Consider the following 24,649-nt stretch of genomic DNA (forward strand, 5'->3'; position numbering starts at 1 on the left):
GTAAGAAAGCGTTAGCAGCTTCCAGCAACCGAGATCAGTGATATTTTCTGACTGACTATTAAGGTTTAAAAATCTGATCGATACGATTGCAATAAATCTTTGTGTGAAAAAGTTGTTGTCAGTTTGGACAGGTCGATCACCTGCACTTTCGCAATTCCATCTGTTTCTCGTCATTTTTACTGAGAATTCACTCATTCGAATCGTTTGTGCCGTAACCCGTAACCTATGAATAGCTTTGAACAAGTGCTTGGCTTGTTTAGCGACGGCAATGCTGGTGGTATTAAATGTTCGGTGACCACTTTTACAACACTGTTTTTTTTATAGCTGTATCTGTGATAGATTTAAGGCTTCAAATAGTGACAAATTCACACGCGATTTTACATTGCACTTGACAGACCTCAGGCGACTCTGATAAAGTTTTTTGCCGATCAATGGTGCTTGACATTTGTGATTTTAGCTTGTTGGTGGCATCCCCTGACAGCAAAATCCGTATTTTTACATTAATTCAACGTCTGCGGACGTTGAAACAATGCAAAAACGATGGGTTTTTCTGTGTGGGCCAATTTATGACTTTACAATTTTTAGAACATTTTTTTAGCTATCATATTTGAGCCGAGACACAATTGACATGTTCACACTTCAGTCAAAGCTTCACACTGTTTAAAATATCTCTCGAATTGGTTTTTCAACGCGTGTGTCTCCTGAAATAACCTCTACACCACCCAGGCCCCTAATGCCCTTTGACATTGACCCCTTTGGATTTAAGTATGCTTCTTTTCACCAACGGTGGTGTTCCAGTTGGGTGCTGTGCTTGAATGTGCTTTGCCAAAAGCAAACAAAATGAAGAAGTGTAACACATGCGACGGTTTTGCATTGAAAAACGTTCCTCCAACGTAAGTTCAAGCTTGAACCGATAATCTTAAATTCTTTTGCTTTGTGCTATGTTTTGAATCGACGAAACTATAGCAACATAAGTTCACGGTCATATTCAAGACAAAGTTCTTAATATTTTGCTACATTTCTTTATATAGCGCGGAGACGGTTGATCTCTTATTGTGTCTGCGGGTGTAGTCTTGACCTAGCTTCCTCTCAGTAATCATTGTTCAAAACGTGTCTTTTCTTGAAGGGGGTTTTCGCCTTAATTCGAACTACTTCCTCGATGAGTGATTTCTTAGTCACCATAGGTTGCCTTTGTCACATGGTTTCATCATTTACATCGATATCAAAACAACAGAAACTCTTGCCGGATGGGGCTATTTGATGGTTATTTTCTTTGCTGCGGTTTCGTCTTTGCTCGACGAGACTGAAAATCATGCTAATCTTCACCCAGTCAGCAAAACCGGTCATTTTTGCATTGATTCAACGTCTGTAGGCTTCTGTAGACTGTAGACGTTGAATCTGGTTGAATCGATGAAAAAAATACGGATTTTGTTGGCTGGGAAGCTATTCTTTCCACGTGTCCCATGCTTGCATCACCACGTGGCCAAATTGTTTGAGAACCAGATTGAGGAGTTGCAGGTCCGACACCCACTGAGCACACGCAACCATAAAAACGTGTATCAACAATTTTCTTAAACGAGGATGCGAATGTTGTCTTTTTTTTATTGTCTACACTTAATATAAAATTTATTAAACCTGTTGGTAAAATTTCCGCAGACGTTAACTATATTTAAAAAAAATGTGTTTGCTAGAAAATATGGAATATTAAAAACTTCTGCTCATTTTAAATTAATGTACAGTAGATGACGTGATTGGTATGCCAGATATTTTTTGTTTTGTCTTTTTAAGAAGACATCGTTTAGTTAAACAAAACAACGGATTTGTTTGAAATCATTTTTCCTGTTTTAGATTTCAGTCGTGGGAGAGTTCATCCTTTTAATATATTCTCATCCATACGCAGAATTAAAGACTTAAATTTTTCAATAAGTTATTAAGAGAGAATTAAGTATTATTCTGGGTGTTTCAGGAAATGTCATTTACCGCGGAGCTTACATTGTTGTGTTGGTTTTTGGGGTTAATTCCTTGACTGCACTTAGTTGTCTATTTTTAAGTTTAAGTGAATATTTTCGTTATCATTTCACCAACCATTGAATACATACGTAAATAGCAGAAAGGCTTTGTGGCTTTTGTGTATTAATCTCAATAGGAATGTTGCTTTTAATCACACAAAGCACGTTACTCCGTCCAAACAGACCTTTATGACGTTTTGTGTAGATTTAATGTCGTCAAACGATGTTTCTACATCAACAATTGCAAATTTGGACGTTTCAACAGAAAGCTTGCTTCCGGCTTGTCGAGTGTCTTCGTTCTTTTGCATCGTTTCAACGTTGAACCAACCAAAAAATTTTTTAGCGAGAACGCACTTTTAACAAAACTCCATTTTTATCTCAGGCAACAGATTTAGATTCCGATGACGCAAGCTTACGTTACGTCATCACTTTTGCTCCCCAACATGGAGCCTTGAACGTCACTGACCAACAAGGGGTGATAAGGAATTTGGGTGTTGGAGGTAATTTTACCCAAGACGACATCGACAACGGAAGATTATCATACACTCACACAGGTAAATCATTTGGGAAGATTTTTTCTTTTAAAAAGCGAACAAATTGATAAGATGTTAAAGGTAATTTCTAAAAAATACCTTGCCGGCGAGAATACGTTTTTGAGCCACCGCATCATTATTTTATCTGTTTTACGGAAGCCGCATGCTCCATATATAGCCTAATATTATTGTTTATTTACGATGGTTTATATTCATTCATCTTTGTCAGTGAAGAAGTGCTCGTAGAAGCCTTTCAAGCGAAAGGCCAGCAGTGAATTGAAAGACAGTTCTGCGGTTCACCAGTGTCAATTTGCATTTGGATTACGAAGTCAATGTTGAGTTTGGAAAGCCAAATATTTTCCTAAGTCTTCATTGTGGTCTTATTTGTGGTAGCGACAGAAACACTCCTGGTTGGACATGGTAGAAGACAGTGCCATTTGTGCTATTCTAATCTTGTCAAAACACTTATATTCCAAGTCAATGCAAACAGTCCAGCCAGCAAACCAGTCTTTTGTTTACATTGATTCTCTATCTGCAGACGTTAAATAAATGTAAAAAAGACTAGCTTGCGGCTGCGAGAAGATAGCACTGAAGCTTCCTAAGCGTCGTCATTGTCCTTTCTGAATTTTGCATTGAAAATGGAAGTACCAATGAAGCAGAGCTAAACGTCGTTCATATGACTGACGTAATTTCGTGCAATAGTGTCGGTTTAATGAGATTGTCTGATGAACGGGGTTAAACCAAAAGCAACATCATGCATAGGAAAAAACTTGTTTGCGCAGATGTGTGTACGAAAAAAAAGAAGCGCGATTGTGGTGAGTAACCTGTACCCTACCAGCCGACAAATCAATCCTTTTTTACAATGATTGAACGTCTGCAGACGTTGAATCAATGTAAAAAAGGGTTGATTTGTCAGCTGAGAAGCTACGTCACTGGTCACAACAGTGTTCTTGATCGAAGCACTTCACGTTGGTTGCCACGCTACCTGGGCGAATCTCTTCACCTCCTGTGACGGTCGCATGAGATCACTCTCATCACAGTGGACTTGTCGATAAAAAATACACCTTGAAATAACTTTTTACTAATGTCAAAAATACTCATTTTCTAGTTGTTTTTTTTTTATTTTTTTTATTTATGCTTACTCGGTCATTTTAGTTTATTGTAAATCACGACTGATTGGTTCCGTTGCACTCACAGTCTCACAGTAGAGGACTTGGTCGTCTATCTTGCTTGTACCTTCATGTTACCCATAATGCTTTGCTACTTGAAGCGATATTGTGAAGAATTGAATTAGATTTGAAAAGTTTCAAAAAATTATTTTTGTTGTGAACACTCGATTCTATTTAGTTCAACTTCTTGAACCCAATCAACCAGCACATTTAACGTACTTACGCTAAAACAATGTAAAAAGAACAGGTTTTGTTGGTTGGGAAATGCTGTGATGCTGTGTATTTAGGAAATCTACTTCCTCTGGTTTTCTGCTGACGGTGCAAATTGAAAGATCAAGGTGGAGGTGTGGCTTTCCCAATGCGAGGATAAAATTTTCTACCATCAATCAATCAGACTAGACTAGACTATCACGTTTCGTAGTTGTTAACCATTACGTAATGTTGTCCTCTGGTTAGCGCCTTTACTGTTGTGGCCCCGACAACAATATCTGTCATTTTTACATTGATTCAACGTCTGTAAAATCACTGATTTTGTTGGCTGCGGTGCAATCTTGACGTTGGCGAAACGATGATAGATTTGATCAACTGATTCGGTCCGTTTTTCACTTTGCACCATAGACACCTTAAATAGCTTTGCACAATACTTCGCTGGAAACGATTGTTAAAGCTTCTGTGTCGATGAAACCAACATTAACGTTAATTCAACGTAAATAAATTGTATTCAATCTTAAAGAAAATTGAACTTTGAGTTGTCCCAGTTGCAAAAAGAAACACGCCCAGCAAGCCCAGTAGTGGCAATTGCAAAATTATAGTTTTGAATGCTTCGACTTTACGAGATCTTTCTACAGGCAATCTGAACGTTTGCATGAGTAATATTTGTATAGGTCTTAAAATTTGTAGAGTTAACAAATTTAATTGTCTTCGTTTAACTTGTTACCAAACCAAATTTGTTCAGTTTTGTGGCTGTGAAAATGGATTACTTCGTGTTTTTAAAGCTCTCTGCCGTCAACATAGCTTCTATTTACCGCACTGTTCAAACATTTCTTTTAACTGAGTTCCGATATTGTCACAAAATTCATAAAACCGCCGAGTTATCCCAAGATACACTCAGACTCCATGACTCAAAAGAAAGCAAATATCCCATGTTTCACTTGATAAAAGTGTGCTTCGTTTTGATCTACCAGTTATTATTCTTTATCGAATGATGTTCATTAATGTTCAAGAAACGCAAAATTATAGAGTTTAATTGTCAAAAAAATTGAGATGCATTGTCCTGGAAGCTCTGTAGATTTCTTCGCGACAAATGGATGACAGCTCTTTGAGGAATTTTTCTCGACATGAAAAAGATTTTCCGACCTGATCGAAACCCGACAGCATCTGAAAAGCGTTGGCGTATTACTGATGCAAAGATAATCTCGTGTTTGTCAAATTTACGATTGTTTCTGACAACGTGTCATTTACATATTTTTAACGCTTGTTTTCATAATTTTTAGGACATGAAGGAGTACGTGACCTCATCAAGTTTGACGTCACTGATGGCTTTAACCCTCTCATCGACCGATACTTTTACGTCAGCGTTGCGTACATGGACATGCTTTTCCCTGACGTCATCAACAAAGGGGTTACTTTGAAGGAAGGAGGCCGCGTTACCCTGACAACAGGCGAGTGCTTCCTAGCCATGTAAATATTCTAATGTTTTTTTTTAAAGGGAAACACTGATTTGTGCAGAGCCCTTGGCAGCATTGCAAGCAAATCCATTTAAAATATAATTGAATTATAATTAAATTTAAGTTACATGTTATAGTGCTTTTACAACATGTTGAGATGCGAAAATGACGCAAGAATTGTGCGGTAATACTCAGCAGTGCATTTATTTGAAAGCATTTTGTTTCAATGATGTAAAGATGAACTTTGAAATTGCCAATGGTTTTCACAGCAGCAAGCCTGAGCCTTAATGTAAATCAAACAGGAATCGTATTATATAGAAATTACAAAATCCCCTTATACTATTGGCGACATTCACTGTAGGAACCTCACACTGTTGTGTTGAAAAATGAAAAATTGAAAAATAAAACTGAAAATACACTGAAATAAAACAATGAAATGAAACACACTGAAAAATTTTCTTTCATTTGATGGCCTGCCACTTAGTGGCAAGCCAAATGAAGTTAAAAGTCACTGCCGCTCACCATAGAACAGACCCATTTCACAGATCCGCTGCATTCTTTGATTTGTCGTGTTCTTGCTTAAGTCTCGTACAAGAAAATTCAAAAAATCTTGTGATCTTTGAAGCTTTTATGTCGGGATTAGTTGTTTATTTATAGACATTCAATACCGAAGGTTATACTAACTGTAAGTTTTAATTAACAAGCAGACGCGGCTTGTCATTATTTTAATGTATTATCACGGTAATTTGCAACGTGCCTGTATTTACCATCAGAGGTCGTGTAATGAGAACTACTTTATTGTTTACCACAGACGTTAAAAAACAACATTTCATGTCTGACGATTTCTGTGAAAAATTATAAACTGCATAGCAACTGGCAGATTAATTTCGGATCTCAGTACAAGATAGCATGCTTTAATTTGCTGTAAAAAGCTCAACTTTAAAATAACACCATGTTTTCTTCGATCATTACATTTATGGTGCAAGTACATCACTTTCTCATGAAACTAATAAGGGAGCATGGAACATATTACTTTAAAATATTGTTTTTGGCCCCAAATTACTTGCTGGTTTTCGTTTGGAATCCGATTTCTTTGTGAAGAATTTTTTTAACCGTGTTTCAATTAGTAAAATTTGTTTTCCTCCGGAACAGTTTTACGCGAGCATTTTTGAACGTCTAAGTAATACAAAGAATGACACGTAAGATGCTGGTAGGGATGTTGGTCCACCAACACATTTCCTAAATCCACCATGCTCCAATCATTACAAGCGTAAACTACCCAACTTTCTATTGTTTCGTTTGATCAACGCATCGGTTGAATTCTTTCAGACATTCTGAGCACAGCTGACATGAACAGCGCTGACGAAAATCTTGAGTTCTCCATCGCCCATGAGCCACAGCGAGGACATCTTGAATCCACGGACAGACCTGGTGTTCCCATCACTTCTTTTACACAACTTGATCTGGCAGGTAATGATGATAACAATGTCATAATATAGTTCTGGTGTATATGTTTGTCGACAACAGCTTTTTAGACATCACATTCTTTTACATTTTGTTTACATCCTTTGCTTAGAATTACTTCGCTTATTTTCACTGACTTTGGCAAAAAATGAAAACAGTCAAATCAGTTTTTAAAATCTGTAGCGTGACCCAACCCGGTGTCGAACCCAGACTCACCAGACAGTTTATGTTCGACAAATGACCTGGTTAATCTGGGAATGTATTTTTCAACGCTTGTACTGTTTCTTTTACGTGGCCCATGATTCCTGTTCCAGTGGTTGGCAGGCGATTGTATTCGCGTTGATTTTAATCCGTGGTTGTAACAATGAGAAGTTGGATTCCATTGAAACAGGACTAATTGTTGCGATCACAGTGTACCTACGTAGTTGAAATGAGTTGTTTGTCAAAATCCAACTATTTCTACATTACAAAGATGCATTTTTAGACAAGATATTTTTGTGATGATGCAGAGTGTGTTAGTATTGATTGATGCGCGTTTGCATAGTACAACGCCGCATTAAACTTTTACGTAGACTTGAACTTATGATTGCATTGTTTCAACATTAGGAGGGATATTAGCGAGTGTATGAAAACAACTCTAAGGGGTCAAGGGCTAAACGGTTGAACTTTGAACCGTTCACAAGTCATTGTCGGCTAACATCAACATTGTGACAAGATTTTACCACATAAATCATTGCTGCTGTCGTTTGTCTAATCGGCTTGTAGTTTTCATCGGTGCATATGTCGTTTTAATGCAAAAACAACGTAAAGATTACTTGAAGCAGATGATTAAATTCTCTCAGGCAACAAGGTCCTATACGTGCACACTGGAGATGATGAAATCAAAATGGACAGCTTCGAGTTTGAGGTCACTGACGGGTTCAATCCAGTCTACAGGACTTTCCGTGTTTCCATTTCTGATGTGGACAATAAAAAGCCTGTCGTTACCATGACAACGCTCCGTCTGAAGGAGGGCGCAGCAAAGCTGATCACACCTTTCGAACTTAAAGGTAAAATTGGAAATTCTGTGCTGTCTTGTAATTTAGCGCGTGCGGCTGAAGTTCAAAGTTCAAAGTTGCGCGAATAAAAAAAAAAAAAAAAAAAAAGTTCAAAGCAATTTTTGGATGCCTGAGAACTCCGAAGAAGTTTTTTCATTAATTTTTTGATATAACCACCAACCGCATAAGAAGATCATTAGCGTAGTCTGGCCAACAATTTTGTGAGAAAGTCAATTAAGTGCGAGCCGGGTTTGTGAGCAATTTTGACTTTTTGAAATTTCTTCTTCTAACCAAATGATTTTTATCTCCAACAGTTGAAGATCACGACACAAAGGACAAGCTTCTCCGAATCCGCATCACTCAGGATCCTGTCCATGGCCGGATTTTGAAGGATGAGACAAGAGTAGTCCGGAGGTTTACCATGGATGACCTTAATGAGAACAGGATCACATACTCCCATGATGGAACCGAAACAGTTGCCGATTCCTTCTCCTTCACAGTCACGGATGGCACTCACGACGACTTCTATGTCTTCCCCAACACCGTCTTCACGACTGAAGAACCGCAAAGGATGGATATAGAAGTCGTGCCTGTGGACAACGGTGTCCCCCAGATGTTAGTCAATCGGGGGGCTCCCGCTATTTCAAACTTGCCCAACTGTAACCGAGGCTTCCGGATCACCAAGAAGACGCTTCGTGCTGACGACAGAGATTCTAACGTCACGATGCTCAAGTACGTCATTACTACGTCACCGGAACACGGAAGCATCGTCAATTTGTTGGAGGGAGAAGATCCGGTGGAAGAGTTCACTCAAGGTGGGTCCGGTTGTTCAAACACAATCTTTATGTTTTATTTTGATGCTACCTGATGTCTTTTAATCGATTAATCATCACCAGTATCACATCAAATCCGGTCTTTGAAAAACTGAAATAAGATGGCGGTCCATAGCTTTCCTCTATATTGTTAATGGTCGAAAGTTAGACTTTTTGAATTCGGTTTGGTTTACTTTTGTAAGTTATATATTTTTTGCCGGGAGCTCTTTCTCTTAAATATATGGTTTAATTCCTCTTTTCACACATATAGTCTTTTATTTTTATTAAATGCCAGTTGAATGTCTTAAAATTCTGTCAAAAGTTGTTTTTGTTCACGCAAACGACTCAAGATGGCTTCACATAGTGTATTCTTGTTTGTTTTTTCACAACAAAAACATGATTACTCATTAGGCTTGTGCTTTGTAAAAAAAAGATAATTTACTTATCCATAACATAACTTTACAACAGTTTTTTGGCTTCGGGAGTATATGTTCGCTTAAGTACATAACCAGGAGAATAAATCAGTGATGCTCTGTTTCCACACAAGGCCACATCCTTCATCATAATGCTACATTTTGTCACTGTGTAAAAGTGACAAATAGAATTAATCTTGTCTCACGACCTATCTCAACTTGCAAATCAATTCTTTTTTACATTGTGTCAAGGTCTGCAGAGGTTGCATTAAGGTAAAGAAAGTACACATTTGTTGGCTGTGATTTGAGTGCTGGCTGTGAAGTGGCTTCCTACAGATGTGTGGTGGAATTAGATGAGATTTTAAAACGTGAAAACCCCGTGGGAATAGATTGAGTTCACAAGCGGGCTAATGCACCATTGATGTCATGCTTTCAGAGACATCAGACGTTGCCATTTCTAAATCGTTTCACCGCCCAACTACGTTGAAACGATGTAAAATGACAAGTTTAACAGACCAGGGACGGCTGCAAACAAGGTTCTATTTTTTACGTTGTTTCAATGTTTTGATCAGGTACCGCAAATTACTCATCCACATTTTTCTTGATGCCACCACAATCTATCAAATACGAAAGTGACTCTCTGTTGACTTTCAATGGTCCTTTCCGTGATTTGTTCACTTCTTTTCATCTTTCACAAACGCGATGTTCGCTATGTGTTTCTCACATTCGTTGGAAACATGAACTTCTACAAAATGTAGCTTTAGTTATATTGAGATGCTATGCGTTTAAGTTTTTCAGACTGTTTTTTATGTCTTCCGGCTAGTTTGTCTGTTCATATCAATAGAGATTCACTGGCTATCCTTGCCCTAAAAACTAAGTAGGGAATGTTAGTTGTCAATTTTCTACAGTACTGCCATACTAACCATGGAATATGCGACCGTGGACCTTGCGACAATGCCCTAACACAGGGGTCCGCAGATACTTTTTGCGCGACCCAAAAAACAATCGTTCGAAATCTTCCCGACCCAAATGTTTCGGAAGTATGTAATTTAGCGCAAAAAATTTTGCAGATTAATATCAATTTCAATACGGTCGTCCGCGCTTATTAAGCCCACATCGGGACCGGAAGATTTTGGCTTATTAAGCGGGGGACAATTTTCTACCACTCCTACACCTTCAGTAATTCCGAAACGGACCAAATTGGTCTTAATAAGCGGGTGGACCTATTAACCGTGGGCGTCGTCGTCGACGTACGGGCCTCTGGGGCCGAGGGTCTACTCTATCCTTTTACTACCCAAGACTCACAATGTTCCCGGACTACACTGGAAGGCTGCTAGAGGGCAGCTAGTCTTTGATTTCATAATCCATGGCGCGTAGACCTTCCACTTCATTAGGTGGCTTTAAGATGGTACAGTCATTCATGATGTGGTCTGCGGTCTGTTCCTCGGCATCACATTCACAGGAAGAGGCCATTCCCCATTGGTGCATGGTTGAGCGGAAAAGCCCGACGCCCGTATGAAGACGGTTGAGGCGAACCCATGCCTGTCAGGCCAATGGGGCATGTGTCGCGTCGGGGATAAACACATGGAGTCTGGTGGTACTTGTTCATCAGCTTCGTTGATCAGAAGATGAGCGGCTGGCACAAATGGGTGTCTTGATGATTTCAGTCAATGGGGGTGCTCGTTTGGGAGAGCAGTGATCTTCTGGTGAAGATGGTTAGGCTCTAGTGCCCGTCGGCCGAGAGACTGAGTGGATTTTTTGCAACGAAGCTCAAAAGATTGGATGCCAGCGAGAATAGGGATATTGTTCAATGGTATGGGACGCAGGGATCCGGTCACTGTGCGAAGGGCGCTTTTTATGACAGTGTCGGTGTTGTGGCAGTGAGCACTGCACCACCAAACAGGTGCACAGTACTCTACTGAAGAGTAGACAAGGGCTAAGGGTGCTATAGCGTCAGCCCTCTCCCCCCTATAGCTGCAGCCTTAAACGGGATGTCAGTTTTTTGCGCACTGACACCAAATGGCGGTGGTATGTGAGCGATCTGTCCAGTGTCACCACAAGATATTTTAGTTCGGGCAGAAGGACAAAGGTTTTTCATTGTTCTAAACATGTAGCTCACGATCAGATTCCCGATTGTAGAGGTGGAAAGCTGCTGCCAAAGTTTTTGTTTAGCTGACTTTCAGTCGCCAGTTTTGGAGATAAGCTGAGAGAGTTTTCATGCCCTGGCTCAAGGTATCTTCCAGGCTTTATAACCGTGGGCTTAACGACTGTACTACAATCGAAAGTATATATTTTCTTGTACCAAATTGTACGAAACTCAGCACATCAATGACTATATGATTATATTTATTTTTGCCGTACAAGTTATATTTATAATAAGTTTAAACCGTTTTACGACCCCCTGTGGATGGTCTTGCGACCCAAATTTGGGTCGCGACCCACTATTTGCGGACCCCTGCCCTAACAGACAGGTGCAATAACAAAGCGACGGATACATGCGCCCTAATATGGCGTTTGTTTGTTTGCTTGCAGTTCATTTCCTTCATAATTTGCAGTGGCAGCTGTTTTCATGACAGAAAATTTGTAAATTAGCATTTTTTAAAGCATTAAAACACTTCAGACCAAAATTTTTCGATAATAGGAAGTCTGACTGAAAACTTGTTTCAGCGGAAATCGAATGCATAAATTCTTCTTCGAAATAAAACATCAAAATGTCGTTGAATTTGTTATCAGAGAAATCGTTTAATTTGCGACACTGACACTATATTTGGTTGCGAGATAAGACGGCAACTTTTTGATCACAAAATGCCAAGTCATCATTTTTCCTTGTGCAGTTTAACCTAGTAAAAGTCAATAATGTCACGTTTTAAATAGAGCAGGTCGCAAAAACCGCAGAGACTTATACGCTACTGGGGAAGATTGTATTCTAACACCTTTCAATTTTTTATTAAGCTTGTAGTTGATATCAACATAGACGTAAATCAATGTGAAAAAGATGTACAGTATTTTGTCATCTAAATAAAGACAGGGGTGACTGTTCAGTCACGTGAACCGTGATTTCTGGGTTGATGTAGTGCATTGGGGCTTGTGTGTGCGCACTGCGCAGTCAAAAATATTTTTTCGTTGTTATAAAGTTTAATAAACTTTTGCCTCCAAATGTTTAGATCGTGATTCTTCACACTCAGACCCCAGATGCAGCTCCGTACAATTCCTTCTTGAGTTTCTATTACTTGATGACACAAATGTAATGTGGGGTTCACAACAACACGCATGTTCCTACCATAAAAAGTGGACAGATACCTTCCAATGGCTGTGTTTCAAGCCGCCTATTTTGTCTTTTGTTATCGTTTTCTGAATTTTAAAGTCAAAAATAGAGACAAAACGTTTTGCTGAAGCAGAAAGGTCGAGGTTAAGCTTGGTCGAACAGAGTGCACAGCAGACCTATAGTTTGATAGCAATCCCAACACGAAAGCAGCTTGCAGTGCAAACTTTGGCAGCTGTGTATGTCGTCTTTATGCAAATACAAGACAGCCTTTGTGCGTGCGTGCCGTCTATAGGTGATTCTATGTTGCCCAACGTGCAGTTCTAGCAAATACTAAAAATGGGGTGTAGTTTAGGTTTACAAATGTGTGGTTGTTAGATGGCCTTATTTGGTATTTAAGAACGTGATAAGGTTCGCATTTTGCAGCCTCTATCCTGAATCCTACTGTGTCCTTGCTCTTCTAGCCAGTCTGCCATGACAGCCTAGTTAAGCTCGATTGGTTATTGACCGATGCTTAGAGATTTTATATGATTTAAATCTTTATTTCACATCCTGCGGTACTATGGTGTTAGCTACACTTGTTATGCATCCGAGTGTTGTTCTGTAAATTGTCGAAGGCCCAATTCTTCATACGGCAAGCCTTCATAAAACTCTTTGTACGTTTTGAGAAGATTTAATCATCTAGCTGTAAAACACAATCTGATGGTAACAATTGAAAATATTGTTCAATTACTATTTCACAATGTCAACTTCGCAAGTAATCCTTTTACATTTCAACCAACAATCTTTCTTTTCAGGCGCCATTGACAAGATGGGAATCTATTACATTCTGGACCCAACCAGTAATGCAACTAGCGATAGCTTCAAATTTTCATTACAAGACACAGGTGGGTGATTAGTGAAATGGTAATTATTGTCACTGTATAAGCTATTCTTGTGACAAAAGCAACTTTTGGGCTCTTTTCTTATTGGTCTCCAAAGCAGCAGTCATCCTCAGATGTATTTCAGGTTATCAAAAGTTTCTAGACTTATTCTATCAGCGCAGTAGTTGCATTTTTATTCAAAATTGATGAAATTGGGAAATTACTACACGCAGTTAGTTTTAACACTTTTTAAAAATTAAGACTATAATTTATAAAGTAAACGTTTGTTAACGTTAGGTTGAAATGCAAAGAATGCGAGTTTGTTACTTCAATTATCTTGTCACAATGTCACGTGACGAGGTATAACCACGTGAAAAGTAGTGAGGTGCTTTCGCATTCACACGGTGACGATCTCGTCAATTCTCTGCCACTTCGTGATCACCAGGTGACAGTTGTCGGATTATTTTCAATAGCCCGTGCAGACCACACTGTGTTGATCTTAATGTTTGGATTGGCAACACTGCTCATAAAAACTGCTCCCAATGGTAACCAAGACCGTAATTCAACGCCATTTGCAGTTAAATCGACGTTATATACCACTGGTCAATCGGTCAATCTCAGTAATTCACTTGAAATCTCACTTAGTGGCTTAACCAAATATTTACTGGTCGTGCCACTGGAGACCTTTGCTTGCTTCCAAGCAAAACCGTCGGAACGAAATTAAATGAAAACGTCTTTACTGTCACTTTCCGCCACCGAGTCAGCTTGACAGAATGAATATGACGCACGCGACGGGCCTGTGCAATTCTATGGCTTATGTTTTCTTGTAAGCTCGTTGTTCAAGCCACCAACGTCATCAAACGTTGCAGGCATGTAAAAACGGCATCGTTTGCTAGAAAAAGAAACTTTCAAAAGTTTAATGCTATATTTCACGCTTTTCACAAGATCTGAGTTTCTGCAACAAATCAACAAAGTAAAAGACATTTTCATCTCAGGTTTGCTGTTGCTCGATTTGAAAGAAAGCTGCTTGCTAACATTGGGGCATTACTTTCCCAACATTTTTTTCGCAATATCTCAAGAAAAACATATCAGGCACCATTTGTAATCTTCGTATGATTCGGCCAGGAATGAAACACAGACATTCCACTGGTGGGAACTTTAATCAGCAGCCCACAAACTTCTGGCCATAATTTTTCTTGAGGTGATTGAGACAAACCAACTGTCGCAAGGTCTAGCTTTAGTTTTGCTGTGCATAGACGTACCCAGCCAGAAAATCAGTCATTTTTTACATTGATTCAATATCTGCAGAAGTTAAATCAATGCATGTAATGTAAAAAAATAACTGATTTGCTGTTTGGGTAATGTCTTCGCCAATCAGAAGTCGACCAAGAAATCTCTAATCACCAAAGCAAGGTCCGAAGCATATTCGAATGCAATTAAGTTACAAATATAACGGTTGCGCTTCTGTTTCTTACAAATTATCTTTTCCTGGCGTCGTCCAATCTGACCACCACTTGTGTGTGCTACTAATACGCATTGTAATCTACATGAAAACTAATGTTGCCTGTCATCACTTTGGTCCAACCCTATCCAGACGTATATGACGCAAACCCAGCTGCTGTCTCATGGTTTCTGGGGTTTTAGATTTGCTTATCGTTGTTCCATACTCGTTGTGATAAAATTAGATTAAAGTTTTGGCTGTTTTATCACAAAATAAGCAAAGCGTGACTTCTGAGTACTCGAGGTTGTGTCCTTGACTTGTTTGTTTTGTTTGTTTATTGAACATTTGAAACATATTAGCAACTGGTGAAGTGGAAACAGTTTTTGGTTATGTTTTGAAAATCAAAAAACCATTGTTGAATGCAATGATAAAGTAAGTGAAAAGTGTTTTTCAACTCTACAGCTCTGAGATTAAAAAAAATTACAAGGTTTAAAAAGCGACTCAACGAGGTTGATTTTACCAAGTGTGACTGTGAAAACTATTTTTTTAAGTTTCTTCAAATACAAAATCCTTTTTTACAGTTTTATTTCTCTAGATTAGAAGAAAGGCTGTTTGTTCTGCACAACTTCATCATAAATTGACTAGCACAAGCCACACAATTCGATTCCGATTAAAACAAATCTCAATTTGTTATTGACCGGCACACTTGCCATCTTCCACTCCTTAAATTTAAAGTATTGATTCTGTTGTTTTTACTTTCTCCTTTGTATGCAGTAAATGATAACACAAGAAACTGTGCAAAAATGCTTAAAACATAAAGTAAGCAGAACAGTATTTTTTTTTTACAGTGCTGTAGAATGGTTTTGTTAGATGGGTAAACAAAAAAATGTATTTTCCTCTTTTTTTTCTTCTATGAATTAAAGTTTTCTATTTTAATTACTTTTAGTTTTCTTATTGTTAGAAATATGCAACAGACGCGCAAAATTTGTTACTCAAGCAAATCGGTTACTCTTTGACTCAGACGTTAAAACGGTGTCTTTATTATCAAGGTTTAATATTAAATCTATAAATGATCAATGCGTATTAAGCCCAAGGGAGTTTGGTAAAGATGACAACGTCAATGTAAAACGCACACACTCTGCTCGTCATGGGAAAGGTTGTGCTAATATCGATAAAGTCAAAGGTACCTGGTTTGGTCCTGCCTTTAAACACTCGTTGCTGCAATAGACAAACTAATAGTGTTGACTTTTTATGCTGGTACTGGTACCGTAGTCAATGTGTGTCATATGAATGAACGCCCTCCACTTTGGGAAATGGTATATCTGGGCCACTCTATTTCAGACGTTTTTCTCCTGGCCCAAGGCCTTCAATTTTTGAGTTGTTCTTTTTTTTCTAAACCTTCCCGTAACTCTAACACAACTTTGACCACATTTGGACTAAATGCATTTGAGCAAACGTCCCTTGAAATGCTATCTCTATGAAACATATATCAAAATTGCCGGCACGACTGGTAGTTTCAGGCTCACCTTTTATATCACTTTGAAGGTTTTCGGAAACCCATGAAATTCGATTAATATTGAAAAGGCTTGTTACCAGTCAGTGTCTGCTACACTGTACACGTATTTCTGACAGCAAAAGTAGTCTTTGCGTGTAGATTGCGGTTAAAATTACTTGTTGAGGTTTCCAAAACTTGTCGTTGCTAGTGGTGATTATTCCGACAATACATGAACAACTGGTGATGAACCAAACCTATAAAGTTCAATACTTGACATCTAATGATATCAATCAAGTGTAGAATTCATGACATGTATGCGGGTAACCGTCATCAAATTAGTCTTTTTTACATTGATTCAACGTCTGCACCGCAGGCGTGAAACTAATGTGAAGAAAAGAATGATTTGCGATCTGGAAATGGGATGTTCTTTTGAGGCTGTTTATATGCGTGGATTTGAGTAGCTTTTAGAGCTCCCGGGCTAATGCATCTCATTTCAAAGTGAAGTAATAATATCAAAGACAGGCAAGACAACAATACAACAGGGTTGAGCGTTATAACAGTACATTTTACATATTTACAAATAGTTTTAACTTAGCCCTCATCAGAAATCTGAAAATATTTATAAAACACAAAAAATTTCAACTTCTTCAATAAATTCCAAGTAATATGAATCCTAAATGTGACACGTATCGTTTATTTCTACAATTGACTTCTTCAATGACTAGAAAGGAGACGATAAGCAATTTCAAATTAACGTAATTCTAGAAAATTTTCCGTTGTCTGCGTAATGTGTACATGTTTGTCTGATGAGTGCATCTCTCAGTGTTGGCGCCAAGTGTGAGCAGAGATCTTGTTTATCTTTGTATGCTGCCAGAAGTGACAGTTATCAGTATTTTTACCGTGGTCTTGTCTCATTAATGGCTTTTCACTGTTGTTCTCTTTTTTGTTCGACTTTTACAAAAGTAATTGCTTGCTTTGTTTACTCTTGGCTTGTTTCTGACTTGAATACTTGTTTAAAATTGACACTAGCTTGAAGTTCTTATTTTAACTGATGTTTTATCAACGTTACAAAGTATAGATTTGTCTTCTGTTAATTTTGTTATTTCCGAAATCTCCATTTCATCTCATTCAAAGTTGACACTTTTGCACTAATGATAATGACTATAACACTGGAACTTGGAAGATATTTATTCGGTCAAAACTTGCACCTCAGTGCTAGGCTACTAACCATCAGTTGCTTGCTCATTACATTTATCATGATGTACGAAATTTGTATCATAAATCTTTCTTTGAAATGTTAAAATTGTATCTTTTTAAGCATATCCTGAGTTTAGCTCCAACACACGAACGTGATATCACACGGCTAACATTCTTACCAAGTTACTGCGTTATTATTACGTCAAAAACAGTTTGTTTCTTATCGAAAATTCATAGAAAATATTGAGCATTTGCTCTTCTTTTGTTTTCTTTGTGGAAATTCAAGTTAGTCCAGACCGGCAATAATTTCCACGTGACTCAATACTCAGTAACATCCATCATATTTGCAAGTCACTTTAGCTACAGAAGGAATTAGCGGGATTTGATAAACGGATGCTTGGATTATTGAAACAATGTTATTTTTTAATGTTAACTTTTACTAGATTCTTAATGCCTGGTTTTCAAAAATGATAGAAAACGAATGGTTATTTGTTTGCAAGGGTCATTACAGTTAAAAAGAAACTCTTGTCAACAATGACACCTTTAAGCATTTGTTTTCTGTGGTCAATGTTACTAACAGTCTTATTTTAACAAAAATAAAGCATCGATCATTGCTGCTTTCCTCATGTGGACATAGCTTCCTGCAGACAACGCGATTATTTGCAATCAAAAATTTGTTGTGTTTTTTTCAACAGATGTTTTTGACGCGACAAAATGTCAGTTCTGTTATCTTAACGTATGTTATTGTATCAACTCCATTAAATTGAACAGTTTGTTTGAAAATTCTAGAAGCGCATTCTAATCTCTTTGGTAAACATTGGCTTTTGTATTTGGCGCCAACGAAATGCATATTTTGGTATAAAAATTCCAAACATGTAATTAAAGTGCCGGTCACCTGTCGCAAAGTGTACTTCTGGCTTTTATCTGACTGTTTGGTCATTTGCGACCTCCAGTCATTGTCCAACTCATCTTTATTGCAGCGTGCTCAGCTAGGATCGATTCATTAACTTTCAAAGTCCCCCAGAATTAAATCAATCAAACCCGTCATTTTTACAATTCAACGTCTGCAGACGTCTGCAGACGTTGAATCAATGTAAAGATAACGGATTTTGTTGTCGGGGATGTTGATTTCGTCTTTTCATGCGGTTGGGAGCGCTTTGTGAACTAAAAATGTAGGCTATTCGTTGATTTCTCATTGAGTGTTTGAAAAGATTTTATTCTGAAGGCTCAATGGCATTGAAGTGATGTTAATGGCTTAGTGACAATATTATCCAACAATGACATCTGATACTTTGTCTATATTTGCTCAAGCAAAAACTACACTACTTGTTTGTTCAATTTAAGGTTAAAAGGACGCTAATGAATTGTCAATAAAACTAAACTAATGTTGCACTTGTGGAAGCTAAGTTGGTACAAAGCGGTCATGTTTATATTGATGTGTCATTTTACAATCTTCAATCAATTGCCTATATAAAAGCCTATAGCTCGCTTTGTAGCCTAACTAATCGGTAATTACAGACGAGGTGATTGCCGAAACCAGTTGTGCTACGTTGCGCTTTGTCGCCTTTTTGCGGGAGAGGTTTTTCCGCGACTCTTTCATGCGTCGTTGGTTGGACCATAAAAATTGTGGCGGTTTTCTGCGGTCTATCCTACACTATTTATTAGAATTTTAAAGTTTACTTAAAATCACAACAATCGACATGTTTTTTTGTTTTAGCACAAAATCATTGTCTTGTCTTTTTTTCGTTTCCCAAGAAAGGCACCTTGCTTTTTTTTGTGAATTTAAAACGAATTTGTTTGCCCACCTTACATACAAGTTTAAAAAATTAATTTTGTTGAATTTTAACGAGTTTTGTGATTTTTCAAATCACTTTTTTGCACAAAGAAAGTGGTCAGGTATAACTTACGGACCCGTTTATTTTATGGCTACATTTCTCGACGGCTAAATGTTCAATTGTCTCGCTTGAAATTTAACTCACCCTGATATTGAGGGAACTTTTCCGTCTGGGATCTTTGCATACTCCGACAATACATCGCCAAGTAGAGTGCCTTACGTCATCAAGTGTCACTAACAAGTTTACAAGCATACAAGAGATGTCTCAACAATGTCCGGTTTACTGTAAATAGCACAACAACAATCCGCACATCACCTTCAACGACTGTGTCAACATAATGGTTGCATTATGTTAAACATACACGAAAAAAGTGTGAAACAATTTATGTGGGTTCAAATATTTGGCAGTCGAGTCATTTTAAAACCGCTGAATAATCTTAACCATTTTAAGCTGTTATATTTTCAGTTTACGTTTTGGCGAGTGTTGTTATGAAACAAATACAGATGTTGCGTAGTTCTTCCACGATAGACCTGTCGTTGTTTGGGGTTGGCCCCACTCCGGTGTGAACCAATGACAAACACAGTGCTGCCCAACATCTCTACTAATCATTTTTTCAACTTGTCAGGTCACAAAATCCGTCATTTCTACATTGATTCAACGTTTGCAGGCGTTGAATCAATGTATAAATGACTGGTTTTTCTGTCTGGATCGTCAGGTAACAAAATATTGTCGTGTCAACTGGAATAGAAAACGGATCGAGACAGACACTGTTATTTACAGAATGGAAAATTTTAAGTTTTAAACTCAAAATGTATTGAAGCGCTAAACCACTTGGGTTTGCGAATGATTGAACGTTTTCAAATTCGTTTCAATCAATTTAGAAATCGGTGCAAACCAAATAAAAAATAGGTGAGAAATTAAATCTCGGCATCTTTGTGTTCACAAGCGTCGAACAGGTTCTAATTATATCCACTTTTACCCCCAAGCATTTTGATAACCCGATAGAAATGCGACGATATGACTGGGCTTAGTGACAGGAAACCGCAGATCGGTCTGGTTTTTCCAAGTTTATTGTACTTTTTGTTGTAAAGGTTGCTACAGCATTGTGTAAATGTGTTTTGTGACATTATGAAACTACCGTTGCAAAACAAACGTGGTTTGTAAAGAAATGAAAATGTCTTTCGGAATGAAAAGATGTTTATGGTTGGAAAGCGAACTAACAGTTAACAATTTTGCGAGTCTTGTCCTTGTCCTAACAAACAATCACCTTCCAAGTATTGAAACGATTTATCACAGACTGCTTTTTGGCATTTTTGGAAGCATCTGCAAAATATTCGCAAAATGTTTTTATGTTTTTCGATGATATATCATCTCTTGAAAGGTGTAAATCCTTCTTAGATTTTCTGCGGAAACCAGCTGTGATGTCCCTTATGCTTTGTGCAACAAGTGCCCTTCACCTCTTCTCTGAAGACCTTATTGACATCAACTTGATGTGTTTACACGTCCTTAGTAAGGGATCTCTGCTGCCCTTAAGCGGAATTAAAATTTGAAAACTTGTTTTGTTCATTCATCATTCTTGCGTCTCCTTTAAGACTGAAGCAAACGCCACTATGACAAATCTTGTTAAGAGGGTTCAATAATGAAGTGCTTCGTGGGCCAGAAGCATATTTACGTCGTTACGAACCCACTTGAAGAAGACCGATTACAAAAACAACCAACAACTCAACAAATCAACTTCTTTCTTAAAGGGCTGTCAATAGTTTTCGCAGTTTAACGTCATTATATGTTGAAATAAGGCAAAAAATATTACAAATAATTGCTGCAGCTCCTGTAGTGAAGTGGCACCGTAAAACACAATATCTGTTTTAAAGTTTTATCTCGGGATTTCGCATGCTACACTTAATAGGCAGGTTGTTTATAATAATCCCATAGACAAACAAACATAACAATGCATCTTCATATTCTACATTATTGCCTCATAAAACTAAAGTTACATCACATTTGTCATCATTTTGACACACCAAGGCATGTTACGCTTATTTAGTGTTTTTATAGGTTTCAAATTCACTAAATTTTTATCATAAGTGTCATGCAAATGATTGATAGTATGAATTCTATCGTGGAAACAAGTTCAAAGGCCCGAGATGCAAAAATGGTATTCGATCTGGTTGGATGATTCTTTCGATGCTGCTTAGGGAAATAACAAAATAGTGATTTCAATCACTTCAGTGGCAAAGTCTACCAGGATAAAGTGCGTATCGTCGAGTTTTAATTTCTTTTTAAATTTGTTGCATTGCACACAAATCGATGCAACACAATATTAAATAGAAAAAAAAACACCATTTAACGAAAAGCCTCTACAGCTTTTTTTCATCCTACTTATATCTTTAACAAGTTTTGAAAAATACAAACTTCCTAGGGAAGTGAGGCCAGTTGTAAAAGGTTTTTCATAAAATAGAGTTTCATTTATTAATTCGAACAACAGTAAATAGAAGTTTATTTAAATTGAAAAATTTTTGTCATGCGCAGTATAAATTTAAGGTAACGTCATACAAAGCTAGATGGGGCTATAATTGTAGATAGAATTGATGTGACGTTAATGAGGGTAACTCAAAGAATGTAACAGCTGTTTGCTTCTGCGAATTCTTACCACACTCCATACTGTAGTATACTAAAAAAGTTTGTCGAATACTTTGGAAAGTAAAATTTCAATGAGCGTTTGAAAGTTTAGCTCATAGGCTACATTAAAGATGCACAAAACACATGTGAAAAAAGAAATACATTTGAGAAGTACACGCTTTATGTGAGAAGATAGTAGCCTATTTAAATAAATGTAAAAAATGTTTCTATGCAAATGCCTATGATGACCAGCAATAGGTGGATCTTGTCCCCTCTGCTCTATGAGGTGTATTTTTTCACAAACTCACTTTTATCTGACATACGTTTCCAATTGCGGAACAATTTACAGGTGCTGCTAGTGAAAAAAGGATTTATAATACGTACCGGGAAGCCAATTTACTTTCACAAGTGAAGAAAATGACAAATTGCGTTGCATTATTACACATTGAAGTGTCTGGTATCTCCTGAATTGGCTTAACGTCGTGCAAAATCTTAAGCTTGAAGGAAACTAAACCAAATGCAATGATTTTCTCATATGCGTCAATTGCAGTCTTGAGATCATAGTTTCGCATCTCAACACGATTATTTTTGTATCAAATGCCACCAATTAACTTTATCGGTCGCCGAATCTTTTATCACATTGATTTAAAAGTGCACGTTTTATCAACATCAACTGACGTTTATTTATTGTGAAGGTACAATTTTTCCTCATGATTTTTGGTCAAATATCTGCGGTCAAGCCGACACCCACAAAATCCCCAGCAAATCTATAGAATTCGTCTTTTGCGTCGCGGTTAAACTTCTGGGTTGCTAAATCACGTAAAAGCAGCAATTTTATTTAATCCTTGCAAATTTGAACAAATCCGCATCTAAATCCAAGAGAGTAAAAGGCTGCTTATACAAAAACTACACTGTTTTTTAGTTTAGCCTATGTAATAATGAAATGCATGGTAGTGAAATCACTCATGAAGAAGAGAGGTTGTTTTTTGTTTGTTATTTGATTAGCTTCCATTTTATTTTCTAAGAAAGTATATCGATGTTATATATCAGCTAATACAACGTCCGGAAAAACTGCTTTAAGTATATGTTCTTGCAATTCTGTTTGCATAAGTAGACAAAGCATCGAAATGCCTGCGATTTAAATTTGAATTATTACAGCTGAAGTATTCTGCTACTTCAATTTTAACAAACATTTTTCTTTAACTTGGAAACACTGTATTTAGTCATGGATGATTTGTAGCTTTAGAAAGTCAAAGCCCCAAAAAAGCTTCAAGTCTGACATTTCAACTGCGTTCAGTCTGAGCCTTGCGCACGCACAGCTTAGCTGCTACAATGTCGCAGTGCTCGGACCATGCCCCTGCATAACAATCGTGTGAGTTGATGATCCACTCGAAGCACATAATCACCGCTTGTAGTCTCTTAAGGATAAAAAGTGGACTTTTGACTTTGCAAGTTTCTGCCTAAAAATACAAGAAATGAAAATTTACCGTCAAATGGCGGTGTGAAATTGTAAAGCGTTTCAATGTGAAAGCACAACTTTTCTATGCATTGCGCATGAAAACGTTCACGATCTGCTTGGGCCAAGTTGATATTTAGCAAAGACATGGAGCTTAAACACGTTAATAAAATAACCAAAAAGAAGTCCAAAAGCTCTAATTCCAGTGCCCTTTTTTGATTTCAACGACTAATAGAGTGGATACCAACCTTCCCGCTTCAACACGCAATCGTACGGACCAAGAACAGTGGCCTCAGACTTACAGCTGTGTACAAAAAACACTGTATCAGAAATTTGCATTTTGTTCACTTTTAGTGTTTGGATAATCACATTTCAAGCGTTCTTGACTTATCTCAATATCGTAACTATTTTCTATGTTAGAATGGTTAAAACTTTACTGCTAGTACTATAGTACTATCTGGGATGTTTTGGAAGAAGTACGAATCTTCAATTTTTCCCCAAACGTTATAGAGACCCCACTGAACTAACCAATGGATTCCATCAGTGCACAAGTGAAGTTGCTAATCATTGTTTTTCATCTGGAATTTTCTTGAAGAGTGGTGTCCATTTTCACTTCCCTTCCCTTGACAAGTATTTATGTATACACACACTCAAGCAGATAAGTACATGGACAAGAGGCGTAAATATGTCTGGAAACTGTAGCTAACTTGTCGATTTGAAGCCAGACAAATTTCGCTTCACCGCTTCCTCGGTTGCAACAAGGTCAAGAATACAATTTTGTGGTTGTAAAAATTTGGTTCAATTAACTGATGAATGTTCGAAAGCGGATTGGCGTACAACCGAGTGGCTTCTTCCACGCCTCAGTTGCCAGATTTGTCGATTTTACTTGGCCTTGACACTATCGTATCAAATTTGCTTCATCTTACAAAACACACAATCAATCATGATAAGATTTTCACTATTTACAGTGAACATTATCAGTTGAAAGTATTGCTTTGACAATTGTGAACATTTTTCTAAAGTAAAAGTTATTTGATTTCAAAGCAGATATTGGAAGGATCGTCTTATCACTGGAAAGGTGGGTTGTTTTCATGAGAAACAAATTAGGTTTTCTTCATTTGAGCAGAAAGGAGTTTTTCGGCTGGATTTGTCGCAATTAACATTTCACCGTCTCAAGAAAGCTCAATCTGACAGTGTTGCCAACACAAATATTTAAAAAATCCTGTCCCTTTTTCCAATTAGAAATTTTTGCTTGTCAATTTTCCTGATCTTTTCTAGTTAGGAATGATTAGCTTCAATTTGTGACTGTTGTCATAATATCATCACCAACTCATGACATACTTTTCCCACAATGCAATTAATCGGAACGCTCCGATT

The 24,649-nt window shown here is 37.6% G+C and overlaps 1 protein-coding gene across 1 annotated transcript in view; it reads left to right on the forward strand.

Moving 5' to 3' along the window:
- LOC145779221 (FRAS1-related extracellular matrix protein 2-like) overlaps positions 1-24,649 on the forward strand; it is a 73,679-nt gene that overhangs the window by 14,899 nt on the left and 34,131 nt on the right. The window contains exons 14-19 of the mRNA XM_082590757.1: positions 2,392-2,563; positions 5,205-5,372; positions 6,708-6,848; positions 7,685-7,891; positions 8,194-8,694; positions 13,164-13,253. Coding sequence (XP_082446883.1) covers positions 2,392-2,563; positions 5,205-5,372; positions 6,708-6,848; positions 7,685-7,891; positions 8,194-8,694; positions 13,164-13,253 — 1,279 coding nt within the window. The remainder of the gene's footprint in view (positions 1-2,391; positions 2,564-5,204; positions 5,373-6,707; positions 6,849-7,684; positions 7,892-8,193; positions 8,695-13,163; positions 13,254-24,649) is intronic.

This window comes from Aplidium turbinatum, chromosome 11, assembly GCF_918807975.1.
Source record: "Aplidium turbinatum chromosome 11, kaAplTurb1.1, whole genome shotgun sequence".
NCBI classification, from domain to species: domain Eukaryota; kingdom Metazoa; phylum Chordata; class Ascidiacea; order Aplousobranchia; family Polyclinidae; genus Aplidium; species Aplidium turbinatum.